Source organism: Sciurus vulgaris (assembly GCF_902686455.1).
Source record: "Sciurus vulgaris genome assembly, chromosome: 11".
NCBI classification, from domain to species: Eukaryota; Metazoa; Chordata; class Mammalia; order Rodentia; family Sciuridae; genus Sciurus; species Sciurus vulgaris.
Window position 1 is genome coordinate 64,753,001 of NC_136472.1, and position 15,641 is coordinate 64,768,641.

The 15,641-nt window shown below is 41.9% G+C and overlaps 1 protein-coding gene across 2 annotated transcripts in view; it reads right to left on the bottom strand.

The window, feature by feature from the left end:
* Nucleotides 1-5,397: 5,397 nt before the first annotated feature.
* SYT9 (synaptotagmin 9) overlaps nucleotides 5,398-15,641 on the bottom strand; it is a 192,144-nt gene continuing 181,900 nt past the window's right edge. The window contains exon 7 of one of the 2 annotated variants that reach the window (XR_013757974.1): nucleotides 5,398-8,167. Coding sequence is in view for 1 of the 2 variants with exons in the window: in XM_079105734.1 (XP_078961860.1) it covers nucleotides 8,159-8,167 (9 nt within the window). In the remaining variant the exon portion in view is untranslated. The remainder of the gene's footprint in view (nucleotides 8,168-15,641) is intronic. The other variant, XM_079105734.1, reaches the window with a different exon arrangement.

A 15,641-nucleotide genomic window follows, 5' to 3' on the forward strand; every position in this document is an offset into this window, starting at 1 on the left:
GGGAGCATCACAGTACTTGAAGATCCTGCTGGTTTCCTGAGCTGCTCTTTTCTTCCTAAGGGACAGTGGTTTTCAAGAAAACTTCACACCCAGGAGTAAGCAGTCCTTTATGAAGGAAACTGATGACAGCTGCTTTTTCATGGACTGGGAAAATTGACATAATGCTGCCAATCAGCCAAATGTTAATATCTACCAAATATCATAAGCATTTGAACGATTTGCTAAACTTTTCCAGTTTTATGGGACTTTTAAAATTCCTTATTTTTCTTAAAATACTTTAAAAATACATAGAAAAAAAAGATCCTGCTTTTAGGCTTTATGTGATGTTTTCCCTACCGTACTCCCTCCTCTACACAGTGGTTGTCCGGTTGTCCTTGTTCTTTCCTGTTTGATGACATGGTTACACTTTCCCACTGCCTTTTCTTCTTTCTTTCATGGGAGTGGGGAGCAGGAAGAGCACCTTTTGAAGTCAGGAGACAACAAAACCCTTGGTAGTTGCTGCCACACTTGTATTATCTTGACCCAGGAACCCCAGAACATTTGTCTAAGCTATTAATTGGACTGCTACAGCAAGCACTGTCTCATGTGTCCAGTAGTCACTGTGAAGGCACCAGCAGGTGTTAACAGCACTAGTGAGGGCGGGGTCTACCACCGCATGTCAGGTAGCAGCCCCCTCTTGCCAACCCTGCAGGACCAGCTGCATCTCACACATGAATGTCACATGAATGTCACGAGCTCCGTGTAAGCACAAAGGGGTTTCAAGTGGGTTCCCTGTTAGGGAACCAAAAATGTAAGTGCAAAGAACAGAGTCAGGAAGCCGACCTGGGATCAGCAAGCTCTACTTTATTCAGCGCAAGACTCAATCAAACACCCCAAATCATCTTCCAGGCAGAAAAACCAAACCGGGCCAAGGCAAGGATCTGAGTTTTATAGGCTTAATTTAGAGTGGGGCAGAAAAGTAATTCCTGGGGTTTATTAGGGTCAGCTGATCCGTTAGGGTGAGGAATTCAGTACCAATCAGGTGCAGGTTCTTTTGTGTTCTCCCATTTTCCCTTCCTGCTTTCCCTCTAACTGAGGCCTGGGCCCTTAAAGAACAAAAGCTCCAATTTACCATGGACAAGGCCGGTTGGGTAACAGCTGTAGATAGGGGAAATGTCCTGGGGCCTATTTTCCATATCCTTCATTTCTCTCATGAATTTCAAATGGAAAACACTGGAAGGCAAAACTTAATTTTTTTTTTTTTTTTTGGTGCCAGGCACCATGGCACACGCCTGTGATCCCAGGGACTGAGGATGCCAAGGCAGGATCTAATGTCAAAATAAAACTCTCAAAAGGCTGAGGATGTAGATCTGTGGCAAAGCACCCCAGAGTTAAATCCCCAATAACCCTCCCACAAAAGAGTTTTCTTATTAATTTTAGGAAAGTAAATAGAATTCTTTCAAAACCAGAAGAGCTATTTAAGATAACGTAATATTTAGAAAATATTTATTTTGATTGGAATACTTTTAAAGCCTGGAGTTGTAATTCAGAAGATAGCATCTTCTGCTCTTTGTAAATTTTCCTGTGGTGCCCAGATACCTCCTTTTCTCTGGCAGGCTTGGCACAGGGCTGCCTGGGTCTTATTCTCTATAAAAGATTTTATAGTCACTCTTTCTATCTTGAAAACAAAATTAGAAAACATGGACCATAATGTTGGGCCATAATGCAGATTTTGGACTTGGCTAGAACAGCCCAGGAGCCTTGCTAGAGCCAGCAGGTCCAATGAGCCATCAGCCCAACTCCACACTGAGGTGTGGACTCGCCATACAGCAGGGACGGTGTGTTTGTTTCTCTTTTACAAATGTGTAATTTGTGACAATGCCCTTCTTTACTGAGCTCTTGTTTGTACATTCTTGTGTGCTTTTAAAATAGTGAAAGTTTTATTTCACAAAAAACAAATCTTTAAATTTAGTTCTACATTTCCTTGAAGAGATAAGGAATCTTTTCAAAATCTTAAAAACATCTTTTCAACTTAAAAAAAAAAGATAAAATTTGTTTCTGGAAGGTTTATTTACCAGTTTGCAAGCTCATTTCTGAGGATTTGACAAGTGTCTTCAGGTATTTGAAGAAATGGTTTTATTCTCTGAAAGCTTTGAGTCTGGAAAATTGGAGAAATTGTCTTACTTTGATAAATTCAAATCTGGATAAACTCAAAATTAAGACTCTGGATGCTGTCATCATGAAAAAGGAATTTTATGTACACTGTGAGAAAGCCAGTATCTTGGAGATGATGTTCACTTGATGGGAAGAAACATAAATATTCCTACATAAAATGCTGACTTGGAAATAACTTTAATGCAATGAATGATCATTGAAACAATAATAAATCTAGAATTGAGTCAAAAAATTAACTCTTTAAAAACTACCTTACTGTTCAGAATCAAAGTTGAATTTTCAAAAAATAAAGAAAATGAATAAAAGCAATATCAAATATGGTGAACTGTAAGATGTAATACCAATTATGATCAATAAATTTCACATTGGTAAATACATTTCTTCAATGTCTGGCACTGCTCATCCAGTTTTCACAGAGTCATCTGTTTTATGATGTAGTTTGGGGGTGTGGTATCAATGAAAAAGCCTTGAGGACACCATCTGTGACCCAGGTCCCTTCGGTCTATTCTTCCCTTTCCTACCAGGAGGAGGTGCCATGAGAATCATTGTCTACTATGGAAGTCCGTTGCTGGCCTGTGGATGAGCTTGAGACTCTGATGCCACTAAAGCTTAGCCAAGATGACTGGACTGCAGTGCTGACCCCCAATTCTCTGAGGCTTTGGGGGACATCTTTGATCTTGGCTCTTAATCGTTTCCAGGCTCAGAGCTCTTTACCCAAGTGGGAAGAGGTGCAGAGGTGATCACAGAGCTAGTTGAATTTTGCAGTCCATATGATCAGGGAGCCTGGGAAGGAAGTGACAAGCATTTTAAATGGGAGGAGGAAGTGGGTTTCTGCCAGTCCCTGGAGGAGGCTTGATCTGCTTTGATGGGACATGAAGTAAAAGGAGCTTTACACCTGCCATCAGGGTTCCCTGAGGAGCTCTGTGGCATTGCTCAGCACTTACTTTTGCCTCATATCTGTTCTTGGTTTAGAAATGAGGACCCAGGTTCACTTTCTGTAGCTCCCAGAATGTTAGAAACATTACCTTTTCTGGTCTTCCTTGGAGTTGTCCTGCAGGTTATACCTAGTGGGATAATTTTTCCCACTGATGGGACAACTTTTCTGATTATTTTCTTTCTTCAGTTTTAACATTTCACTTCTTCCATAAAGGTCAGCTTGTTTTGGATTACAGCTGAATAGAAAGTGGAACAGTGTATACGATTCTGAGAAAGTCCCACATTTATGTGCCTTTTCTCTGGAAAGGGCATCTCAAAGACACACTTGGATTCCCTGAATTGCCAAAGGTTTAGAAGATCCTAAAGCAGTACTTTGGTGGCAGGGGTCACTGGGTCTACAGCCAGAAGTATTGGTAGTGATTGTCAAAGGCCATTTTTCTTTGCCCCTGAGGGAGGGCTGGAGGGACAACAGTCAGCAGTACCTATGAGACATAAAACTTGAGTGTCAGAGGGGTCTCACAGGCTCACTCAGCCTATGGTGCCAGCAATTTACTCAGCAATGCTCTGTGAGACACTCTTTATAGGGATGTGGGAGGGGGACAGTAAGCCATCTTCTGGCTTGACTGTGGGTGGCAATACCAGAGACTGGGCACTCCTAGGCAAGACACTCAATAGCCCTAGTTGACTGTCCATGAAACAGGTGGTCATGGCAGCTAAATGGCCTCCAGGATTCTCAGGATTCACATAGAAGTTGTAGGTGTTTTCAGACATATACACATCCATATGTGTGTCCTTTTCTCTTGTTTTGAAAATTCTAGCAAGGGAGATGAATTAATTGGGAGTAGGCCAGTGTGGGGAACAATGGTGGCCCTAATCATTTCATTAGGCAGGGCTACTAAGGGAGAGGGAGGGGCAGACAGGAGAAGGCACCAAGCAAGCACTGGTGATGTGGAGACATCAAGTAAGGGGGCAGCTGGCAACAAGTTAAGTTCAGACCAGATTTGGCAAACCCCCACACTCTGCCTTAACTAGCTGCAATAATTCTTTGTGAAGTTCTCACAAAAGGGACAGACAATGTCTATTTAGCATTCTTATCTCTAAGATTAGTCTCAAGTATGGGGAAGTCCTGTTTGCACCCTTTACTTTGGCTCAGAGATGAAAGGCAGGGAAATGCATCTAATTCAAACTTTTGCATTTTGATTACAGTAATGATGATTTTTCTCCTCCAGGGTTTCCTGTGATGTCTGTCATGCTGCTTCACTTATAACTGGTTGCTTTTCTTTATACTTTTTAACTCTCCATGGATAACCTTTTCCTTCCTCCACCCTTTATTACTCCCCATTCAGCATGCATGACCAGCATTGTGTGTGCTTTTAGAGTGACAGCTCTCTAGAAAGTCCTTTGACTTATTAATGTCCCCCCCACCACTCCCATCCCCAGTGTCTCCAAAGATGGCCCTGATGGAGCCACACTTTCCCAGTATTCTACTCTTGCATAGTCCCTTCCCCTTAAGTCTGGGTTTGCCCTATGACTTACTCTTGACCCCAGTATGTGGCAGAATGATCCTGTGTTGCTTTAGAAGTTATTTAAGAGTCTAGCCACAATGGCACATGCCTGTGATTCCCACAGCTGGGGGAGGCTGAGGCAGGAGGATTGCAAGGTCAAAGCAAGTTTTAGCAATTTAGTGAGGCCCTAAGCAACTTAGCAAGATTCCACCTTAAAATAAAAAATTAAAAGTGCTGGGATGGTTATGCACCTCCTGGGTTCAATACCCAATCCCCACCAAAAAAAAAAAAAAAAAAAAAAAAAATCTGACTCTCTCACAGAGAGAGTGGGTAGGGAGGGAAGTAGGCCATTTTGTAAGAAGTTTAACTATCTTGAGACATCCATGTTGTGAGGAAGCCCAAAATCACCATGTGGAGAGAGATGCCTAAGAATTCTCCTGCTGTAGGGCTGACGTTGTGGCTCAGTGGTAGAGCGCTTGCCTAGCATGCATGAGGCACTGGGTTCTATTCTCAGCATCACATATAAATCAATCAATAAACAAAATAAAGGTCCATCAACAACTAAAAAAATATTTAAAAAAGAATTCTGCTGTTCTATTCATACCGGATGGGAAGCCAGACATGACATTCCGCCCAGTCCTACATTCAGGCGATGCCAGCGCCAGTTGCCAACTGACAACAACCATGAGAGTCCAAAAGAGGGCATCACCTAAGTCCAGATATCCCACATAATCCCAAGAGAGCATGTATTTCTACTTACACCACTACATTTTGTAGTGTTTTGTTATGTAGCAATAACAATTAGAACACCCACCATCACAGGACAGGATAATCATGAAAATACCAAATCACTTTCCATATCTATCTTTTTGTCAGTCTCCTTAAGTGGAATGACTTTCTTCTTTTCACATGAAATATAGGTCTATTGATGGCTACGAGGACTAAATCGTGGGTTCATGACTGTTAGAGAAGTTTGAAAAGATCCACGTTGTAGACCCACTCCTTTCCCCTCCCTGACACCTCTTCCTGCCATGTACATGCTCAATGTGTGCAATTCACTGGCCAGGAAGGGGCCCTGGCAACAACACACATCCAGGGCAGGTCTCCTTGAAGACGATGACAGTGAGAGGAAGGGGCTGGGACTTCGTGCCAGGAAGATGAGAGGGCAACTGGTTTCTTCCTTTCTTCTGGCACCAGCCCTTCCCAAGGTCCCTTTCTGAGATACCATCTGTTGTTTCTCGTTCCAGTGCTATTTTCACTTTTTTTCTCTCAAGGTATTTAGTATCCTTCTCTATTCTGGAAAAGATACTGAAGAATTCCCTCCTCCCAAGTTCAATGAGACGAGTTTTGAGTTTTTCAAAAGGAACATTTACTAGGAAACTAAAGGGCAACCAAACAGAGTGCAAGAGAACAGAGGCAGAGTTGCAAATGGGCTGAGGAGTTCAAATTTATAACCAGCCTCTGGCCACAGCTGTACTAGCTGGGCAGGGCTTTCCAGACACAAAGTTGCCTGACTACCATGTGGGTAGTCATATTTGCCTGATTGCCCCTACAAAGTCACCGTGTTTCATACCAACAGGCCAGTAGCATACTCATTAGGACCCCAGGGCTGCTAGCTCTGGGTAGGAAGATGCTGAGGTGGAAACAGTAGGCACAGCTGGCTCTCCAACCCAGGCTCCCATTGCCAGGGACATGCCAAAGTTGAATGGGATGACTGCTGACAGCTATTGGAACCAGTCTGATTTCTTTGGGATCATACTTCTGGGCTCTTCTGCCTGGATCTAGTGACACTATTTCTGCTCACTCTCCTGCTGGCACTAGCCCTTCATGCTTTGGTTCTAAACACTGCTACGGTGGGCGATATCTGAATGGGGAGGGATGAGCTGAGGAGAACCTTGGGCAAAGAGAGCTGAATTTTTCTCACGTCTTCAGACATGGGCAGAACTGGGATTCTCTCCAAATCCTAAGGTTGAAAGATAATGAGATGGAAATGGATTAGGCAGGTTGGGGAATGTGTGAAGCTTGAGTGTATTAACATTGCCTCACACACCAAAGGCCTCCACCAGTTTTTGATCTGACATCAGGATACATCTGACATCTTGTACCAGGCCACCAAAGTAGCAAGAACTTTCTGAGGATACGCAATGATCCTGCTTCTGCTAAGTTGGTTCCACGTCAAAATGTTAACTGAAATGAAGATAATATGTTTTCCAGTAAGGTAAACTACAATCCAATTCTGGACTCTACTGCAAAGAGACTGTATGAAAAAGGAGATGTTATCTTGGAGTCATGGTACAAATGCGTGGATAGGGTGCCTTGAACCCATAATGGGAGAGAGAGGACCACTAGGTAACAGCCCCCTGGTCCTGCTGGGGTATGCTGAGGCCTTTGGTTTCATTTCTGTGGAGGCGGAAGCAATGAGGATGAGGCGCAAAGGTGGTAGCAGATTGGCAAAGGGAAGCTGAGTAATGGAAGAGTTACCCGGGGAGAGCCCTTGACCTTCACTCTTGTAGGTATTTCCATTCCCCAGTGCTATGGAAGTGATATGTGCTGAAGAGAAGAAAACTTTTGTCTGTGGCTGTTCAAGGCTAGACTCTGAACTGCTGCCTATGGAGATACCCCAGAAGGCACTCAGGCCAAGGAGGCACCAAAGCTGTGCCTTCCCCCAGGGAACTGCTGTGTGGTCTCCATAATCTCAATGCTCTACCTATTACTGAGGCTGTTCCTTCAGTGGACAAATGTGCCTGGGAAAGGATATTTCAGAATGCATATGCCACTGAGAGGTATGCCTCTCTAACAGGGATGACAATTAAATCTGACTAACTGAAAGGAAGTGACTTGGTTATTTAAAAATAATGTTATAGAATCTCAAAACTCAGAATCCAGTTTTGGCATAAAAGAAGGCCATGATCAACCAGTAGTCTTCCATGTACATGGGAGGGGCAGTGCATTTTCTATGAACTAACCCTCTTTACACTAGATTTTCTCCAGGGGAATGCCCTGCTTGTCCTATTATTCTCTGAGGGCTTATTCTTTGCAAGGCTAGAGCACTTCTTGGGGTGAAATTATTATCTGAAGACAGTTGTTAGCTAAGGTAGGTAGGTAGTTAAATTTGAATTGAGATCTGCTGCTAGCACCTGGATTTATTTTTAAAATATTTTATCCTTCCAGGGCATTCAAGCAAATAACTTCATGTCAGAGTGACCATTGCCATAGCAGGTGCTATGTTCCCATCACCAAGGGCTTTATGTCAATCACTAAGAGTCCTGGTACTCTTGGGACTCTATGTCACTTGCTTTCTTCCATAGTCCAGTCTTGGTTCTTGGTAATGAGAGACGAGCTTCCCCTACAGTTCATCACCGTGGACCACCCGAAGAAAGTGGCTGGACCATTCAGGTCCACCAAATCCAATTAGGAAAGATGGCCAGTTATTGCTGTGGTTACAGCTGAGCATTTGGTCACTGGAGTCATCCGGGTGTTGCTGGATGGAAAAAGTTACTTAAGATCTTTGTTAGATGGTTGTCCTACTGTGTCCTTGGCATAAGCCGTTCTCTTATTCATAGTCATCGTTTCTGTAGGAAGAAGAAACAAAAAGAGTGATTTGGTTTTCAATTGTACATTTTTAATGTGTACCAAACAAGTGCCAGGCACTGCGAGGGATGCTGGGAATACAAAGACCACGAGTAAGATAAGTGCCCTGATTTCAAAGCACTCAGAGGAAGAAGTGAATAACAGAGGTGAACATCAACTGCTGCAAGTGTCTTGAGGGGCCTGAGGAGGTCTGCTGGGAGGATTCTGAAGGGTAAGTCTTGCCATTTAGGCTGAACAGAGAGCCCATCAGGAGAAGGGGGCGAGAACTTTGGGCAGAGAAGAGAGCCCAGGCAAAAGCATGGAGAGCCTGGTGCACTGGAGGGCTTGTCAGGATTTAGGTGACTTCACCGTTGGTGAGGAGTGGAATGGCAGCAAGCAGGGCTGAACTGGAGGAAGGGAGTTAGAGTGGTGTAATACTGCAACATCCACTCCTTGTTTTCCAGCTGTCAGGGGTGGGCTTTCTTAATGGAGCCCCAGACTTGGATAAGCACGATCTCTTGTTTTGCACACTAAGTTCAGTATTCGACTAAAATTCAACTCAGGGTATCTTCTAGTACAGATTAAGGGTGTTAATTCTGCAGTCATAGAGACAAAGAAAACCAAATTTCCTTGGCTATAGTAATAAAAAGATTACTCACAAACTATGGGAGAGCAGCAAATAGTCCCAAACTAAAATATATAGATTGCATTTCAGAGATCAAAGGTTCACATGTAAGACTCTAACTTAAGGAAAATAATAAAAACCAGAGTGTACACTATAGAGGGAAGGCCATGCTTGACTGTGTCCTTGGATTTAAAGTGTTTGTATGAGTGTGTATACACACACATACATCAGTGAGAAAAGGGGTATTTGATTCTGAGTATAGCAGGAAAATATGAATGGATTTTTTTTTTAAATATTGTGACTTGAACTCATTAAGGGTGCTACTCTGCAGTGCCCTCCAAAGGGCTATTTTCCAACCTACCTCTCGCATTGGCCCTGGGTCCCATAACCCCTTGCCCAGCTGTGAAACCCATCCTTGAAGGCCTGTTTGCTGGTGCCTGAGCCTCATTAGTGAAGGCAAAGTGTGAACAGCATCGGTCCCATCAATGAATGAAGTCTGGAATTTGCTGTGCTGTGATTAGCCCAATGGGCTGTGTGCACCATTTCTTCATTTTTGAGTACCCACTGTGTGCCAGGCACTAGGATATGAACTTTACAAATCCTTAAAAGAACCCTGTGAGGTTCTTTACTGGAAGATACAGAGATGTAGGGAGATTCATTTACATGAAGTCACATATCATAAGTAAATGTCAGACCTTTGATATAAATCCAAGACTTCTAATTCTGAAGTCCAAGCTTTAGCAATTATATCACTCCTAAACAGGGTGTATACCAGTCTCCACATCTGATGCATTAAAACTGCTTTGTCTGCTTTGTCTTTTTAGACACTAAATCTAGACATGCAATCTGCCTTGAAGGTCCAAGCCAGTAGCACACAGCAGGTGTCACATCCCTCATATAGCTTCCTAGCTTCTCATTCAGTTTCTCAAGATTCTCCAGTTGGTAACATGCATGTGTATCTCATATGATCCCTTAATTCTATGTAAAATCTCTTTATTCCCTGTTATGACCTTAGCTTTGCCTGTTCTTTTCAGCAGTCTTTTTGGACTGCTCCCAAGGTACCCAGTCTTACAGGGCACTTGGTTTGTTAATGGCTTTTCCTAAAGTCTGCTTAGTGGGCTAGGCTATCGCTGCAGCCAATTTTTACCACTTCTCATACCCAGGGATACCATCAGCGGAGGTCATGCAGTTGATGGCCAAATTAGAACATAGCTCTGACCAGATCTCTATGGCAGTGTTTTACTTATCTGGCAAATTTCCTTGTGCATTCAATTAGCCAGAATCAAGGATATCCTCTGGAAAAACTGTGAGTGGCCTGTTGGCCTTCCCCTTTTCAGGTGAAATCCTTCAGCTGGATGCATTTTCTGAACTCAGTTCCTGTCTGGGCCCAGCATCCTTTATTTTCCTCCTCTTGAGAGTGCCACTAAGGTCCCAGAATCTTTGTGATCAGGGACTAAGCCTATGAGTTGACGGAATAAAGGAGTATGGATACATCTTGGAGTGGTGGGTCATCTCTACCAGAAGTCTTAACAAAGGAAGCTTCTTGGGAACAAACTTATTCTAGGGAAAATAAGGTGTACAAGTCAGGTCTGAAAAAGGAGTTCAGTTGTCTGAAGGGCAGTCGAGGAAGGCATGAATAATGCTGTCATCCAATCGCTTTGTCTGTCTTTTGGGACAAAGAAAGACTGGAAAAATTTAACCAAACAATGCTAACATTCCAACATCTTTCCAACTCCTAGACATAATAAGCTCTTTCTAAGATTTTTGAAGACAAGATATGAGGAAAGATTTTCCTATAGTTGCCATATTTCACTGCATAATCATGGCATTCTGCTTTTTCAGTCCAAAATGGTTTTATAACCTTCCATCATATAATTGCCACATGGCATAATTCTATTCCTCATGCTGCTTAAAAGGTAAACAGATTAGCAATGTATGGTGAGTGGCATATGGATGCACATTTGTCTTCTTGCACACTGTGAACTGCAAATCTAGAATTTTCACCAATGCACATATATTGTCAGTATATTTCTGCTGTCTTGTTTGATCTGTTTAGAGTGCTGCAATACTAACAGCAAACACATTTATTTGAGTGGTGCTAGGGTTGGCACATCAGATGAGGAAACCAAGCTGGGCGTGGTGGCACACACCTAAAATCCTGGCTACCTGGGAGGCTGAGGCAGAAGGATTGTAAGTTCAAGGCCAGCCTCAATAATTTAGCAAGATCCTCAGCGACTTAGCAAGAGCCTGTATCAACACAAAAATTAAAAAGGACTGGGGATGTCCTTTTAAAAAATATTTTATTTTGAGACTGGGTCTCACTGAGTTGCTTAGGGCCTTGCTAAATTGCTGAGGCTGGCTTTGAATCTGAATCCTGAGATACTGGGATTATAGGTATGGGCCACCATATCTGGCTGGATTATTCAATTTTAATGAGTCTTCCATGCATCCTAATTTTGCACCATGGCAGTTTAATAATTAATGATATTTAAGTAATATTGGTACACTCCACTTTTTTGTATGCAAGGATTATTCTTTATTTCCTTGTATTATTAATTTTACAGAAAAAGACAATTTTATTAACTTATCTAAAAGTATGTATTAAACATTTATAAGGATTAAAGTTTGAGCTAATCACATTGAGAAAATCCAAAGCTAGACAGGCTAGGCTACACAATGCCTTGCCTTTCATATTCTCTGGTTTCAGTTACTTCTATGTCATTTTAAAGATCACAGAGCTAGTTACTTGTAGATCTGGGATTCACACAGGTAGTCTGACTCCAGAGACTAATGCTGACCCTAAACTGACTCTTACATGAATTTACCAAAATGGTGTATTCTTTTTGAATTCTTAAAATAATTTCTTACAGCAGTAGTGGGCATACACCATGCTTTGTGACTCCCTAGGAGTGAAATGAAGTGTATAAGTGGTTGCACAGTGTTATGTACCCATGAGAATGGCTGTTTCAATAAATTGTTGTAGGAGACATAGGAAGAAAAAGCATGACCCTCCAAACAAAAAGGAATGTTCCACTTTGCAGTATGGGAATGGATGTTCCAAGCTGGGGAAAGAAATACAGGCGGTGTGTAAGAAGGAGTGAGAAGATAATTTTGCTGGAGCACACATTGTGTAATTAGGAATAATGGGAGATTAAGATTGGTATAGTCCAATAGTGAAAACACCAAAGAAATGTTCATTTGATAATAATTTACTGTGTTCAGGATAATAAAGAAAGGATCTGAATGGATGCCTAAAAATCTAGAAATGTACTTCCCAAACGAAGTATTTTGAGTTTGGCCATGTGTTGTAGAATGTAGATTGAGGGCTGTGTGGATTAAGTTATTTATTAAATATACAAGAAGTGCAACCTTGGGATTTGGGTAAACCGTCACCAGGTGGTAGCAGATATTCTGACTTCATGGTCTGGATGACCGGACTATGAGAGTCAGCCAGCTCAGAAATGCAACTCCTGAGGTGGATGGGCTTGTGTGGACCGTGAAGAGTTACATTCATGTCCAGGTCTATGTAGGATGATTACTCTGAGGAGCGCAGCAGAATCCCTTTTGTATCTGGCTCCTTTTGCTCAAATATAAGTATGAGTGATTCATCCAGTATTTATTCATTGGAGATTGAGCTCTCCAAAAGCAGATGCTGGGCAGTGGTACACACTTGACAAAATCTCAAGTGAGTACTGCCCATTACCATGTCCTATTTTGAGTTGAAATGGCTAAGCATTTACACCCCAGCCTTTGTCAGTCCTTAGGTGTGAGCTACTCTGAGAACAGCAGACCCCAGGTAAGGCAACTTGTTACTGAGGCAGATGGTGAAAGAAGTGCACAGTGGAGGCTGTCTGCCAACTGCAGTCTTTGGGACTGGTCATTCAATTGGTTTCAGTTTCAGAGGTCTCAATCCATAGACAGCTGGCTCCATTCCTGGGGTGCTTGAGGTGAGGCAGAACATCATGGCATAAGAGTGGCAGAGGGAAGCAGCTCACATGATGATCGGAAAGCAGAGAAAACCACACTCCACTTTTTTGAAAAAAAAAAAAAAAATTTTGGTGTAAAATCTGCAATGATTATATAGTGAAATATTTTAAGAACAGCATTGACCCCGTGGGATTTGAGGGGAGTGGAGGTGGAGACTATGGCATCAACACCAGAGTGAGCCACGGCGGTTTAAACATGACGGCCCTAATGTTGGCCTAGCTGGTTCCAGGGCTGGCTCCAGGCCTACTGCATTGGTCACAGCAGCACTGTCCTTGTTGTCAGACCCAGCACCCTCCCAGGTAGGGTCTCTACAGGTTGAGAAGGTACCAGGAACTTCAACAGCAGCAACAGGAAGTAGTGGTTACAATCCTATCTGAACAGAGTGGATTTTAAGTGAATTCAATTGTTCTGAGACACAATGATCTAATTTGAATTAAATTGAATTGAAACCAAAGATGAGAACTGTCCCAATGAAAACTGTAATGTACAATGACATTTCAATCACAAAAATGACAGCTGATGTGAGACAGGCCATTGAAACTGACCTCAAATTAAGAAAAGGAAAAGACTGAGTGGAGCATTAGATAATATCACCCTGAGAATCTGAAAATGGGTTTTGATTGCAGGAAACATCTAGGGATTTGAAATAAGAAGCTTGCCAAAAATTGAAGTGGCTGTTATTAGATGATTTAATCTTATATATACTTACTACTTGTATTTGAATTTTTTATTTAAAAAGCACAGAATCTCAGGATTTTGTTGACTATTTGTTGCTTAGCACAGCTTTACCAATATGTATGTGAAGACACATCATGTTCTGGCCACTTAGGATCTGATTAGCTCCTTCCTTTCAAAGAGGGAATTCAGGTATTCTTTATTTTTTACTCCCTTTTTCCTGTTTAAGAACTGGTATGTGAAAGAAAGAAAGAATGTAAATATAAACATACTGCTAGTCAGAAGACTGGGATGATAGCATGAGACTGAGAGTCCATTTGTCTAATAACTACTATTAACTGAGTGCTTAAGCACCTAGCTCTATCCTAAGAGCTTTGCATACCTTATCTCATTTAATTCTTTATCTCAACCCTCCATGATAGATATTTGTTTTGTCAGTTTTTTTAATGCTGTGACCAAAGGACATGACAAGAACCATTAGAGGAGGAAAAGTTTATTTGGGGGTTTATAGTTTCAGAGGTCTCAGTCCATAAATAGCCAATTCCATTCCTCAGGGTTCGAGGTGGGGCAGAACATCATAGTGGAAGAGCATGGTGGGGGAAAGTAGCTGAGGACACCACCACCATGAAGCACAAAGAGCTCTGCTCAACAAGGACAAAAAGTAAATCCCAATGACCTGCCCCCAGGGACCTACTTTCTCCAGCTACCTCCTACCTGCCCAGAGTTATCATCCACTTAAACCCTATTGGAGGATTAACACATTGATTAGGTTAAGGCTCTCAGGACCCAATCACTTCCCCTTTAAACTTTCCTTCATTGTCTCACATGTGAGCTTTTGGTTATATAAACCATAACATTATAATTATACATTTTCAGATGAGGTAACTGAGTTTGAGAAAGGCCAAATAATAAAGGTGGCAAATGGCAGAGCCAGAATTCACCACCATGCCTTTATGTATCCAAATGTGCACTCCTAAGTATTACGCCAGGATGGTAAATCATGGTGCTTTGCATACCAATTCCACCCACTACAGCACCTTTCTAGAAGGGAGTCTCAGTCTAGAAAAGAATTTTGAAGAGTCCAGACTGTAGAACAATGTGTCGAGATCCACTGTCAACTTGATGTTGAGGAGAGAGGTGGAAGATGGTGGCATGTGTGCCAGGTACATTGTTATTTACCGAGAAGAATTCACTGGTAACAATCTGAGGAGCAAGGGCTCCTGTAGAGTCATCATCAGAAGGCAAGAATAACACTGTCATATTGTTTCAGATGAAGGGGCAAGTTAAGGAATTGCTACACAAGACATAAATTATTCTACCCAATGAAGTCAAGTGGTGGGTATTCGAAATTTCTTACTCCAAATTTGTATTCATTACATTTATTTATTAATGCTTTCAATGAACATTCATTCAGCACTGGGGTCATTCATGTTGAGCAGTAGGAATACAAAGATGATCAATGCACACCCTGCTCTTTTTTTTTTTTTTTTTCTTTCTTTTAATGAAGTCTTCTATGTTACTTGGTCTGGGCTTGAACTCTTGATCCACAGTCTCTGGAGTAGCTGAAATTACAGGTGTGTGCCACACCCCCATGCCCAGTCAAACCTTACTCTTGAAGAGCTCACAGGATCAACAGAAGACTATAGAAGCAGGAATGAGAAAGCAGAGTAAAATGAAGTCTCATTTGTGATCTCTGAGTGTAACTGCTATGTTGGGGTGTGTGTGCATAATTCTATCTACCCAAATGAGTGAATAAGAAAAAAAAAATATGATAAAAAATGGGTAGGAGTGAAAGTTGAAAGATCCCTAGGGTGTATATGATACATTGAATTCTGAAATGAAACTCCATTTTAAAAGCCTAGGATTATCTCCTAATGACAATTCAGGAAACAGAAGCTAATTAAGAGGGACTTGCCTTGTTAATTCATGGCTCCAGTATGATTCCCCTGAGAGGAAACCCATATCCTGTCCCATGTTGGTATAGCTATTTTACCTCTGCAAGTTGGAACTCACATCACTGAATGCCCATCTGCTATCTCAATTGCTATTGAGGACCTGAACTGATAATTCTCTTTCTATTACTTGGAAAAACAACTTCACTACACCAGAAAGGTGTGTCAAATAAGATTTATAAATGATGAAGTAATGATGCTTTTGTGCAAGCTATATTTATTCAGGTGCAATGCACA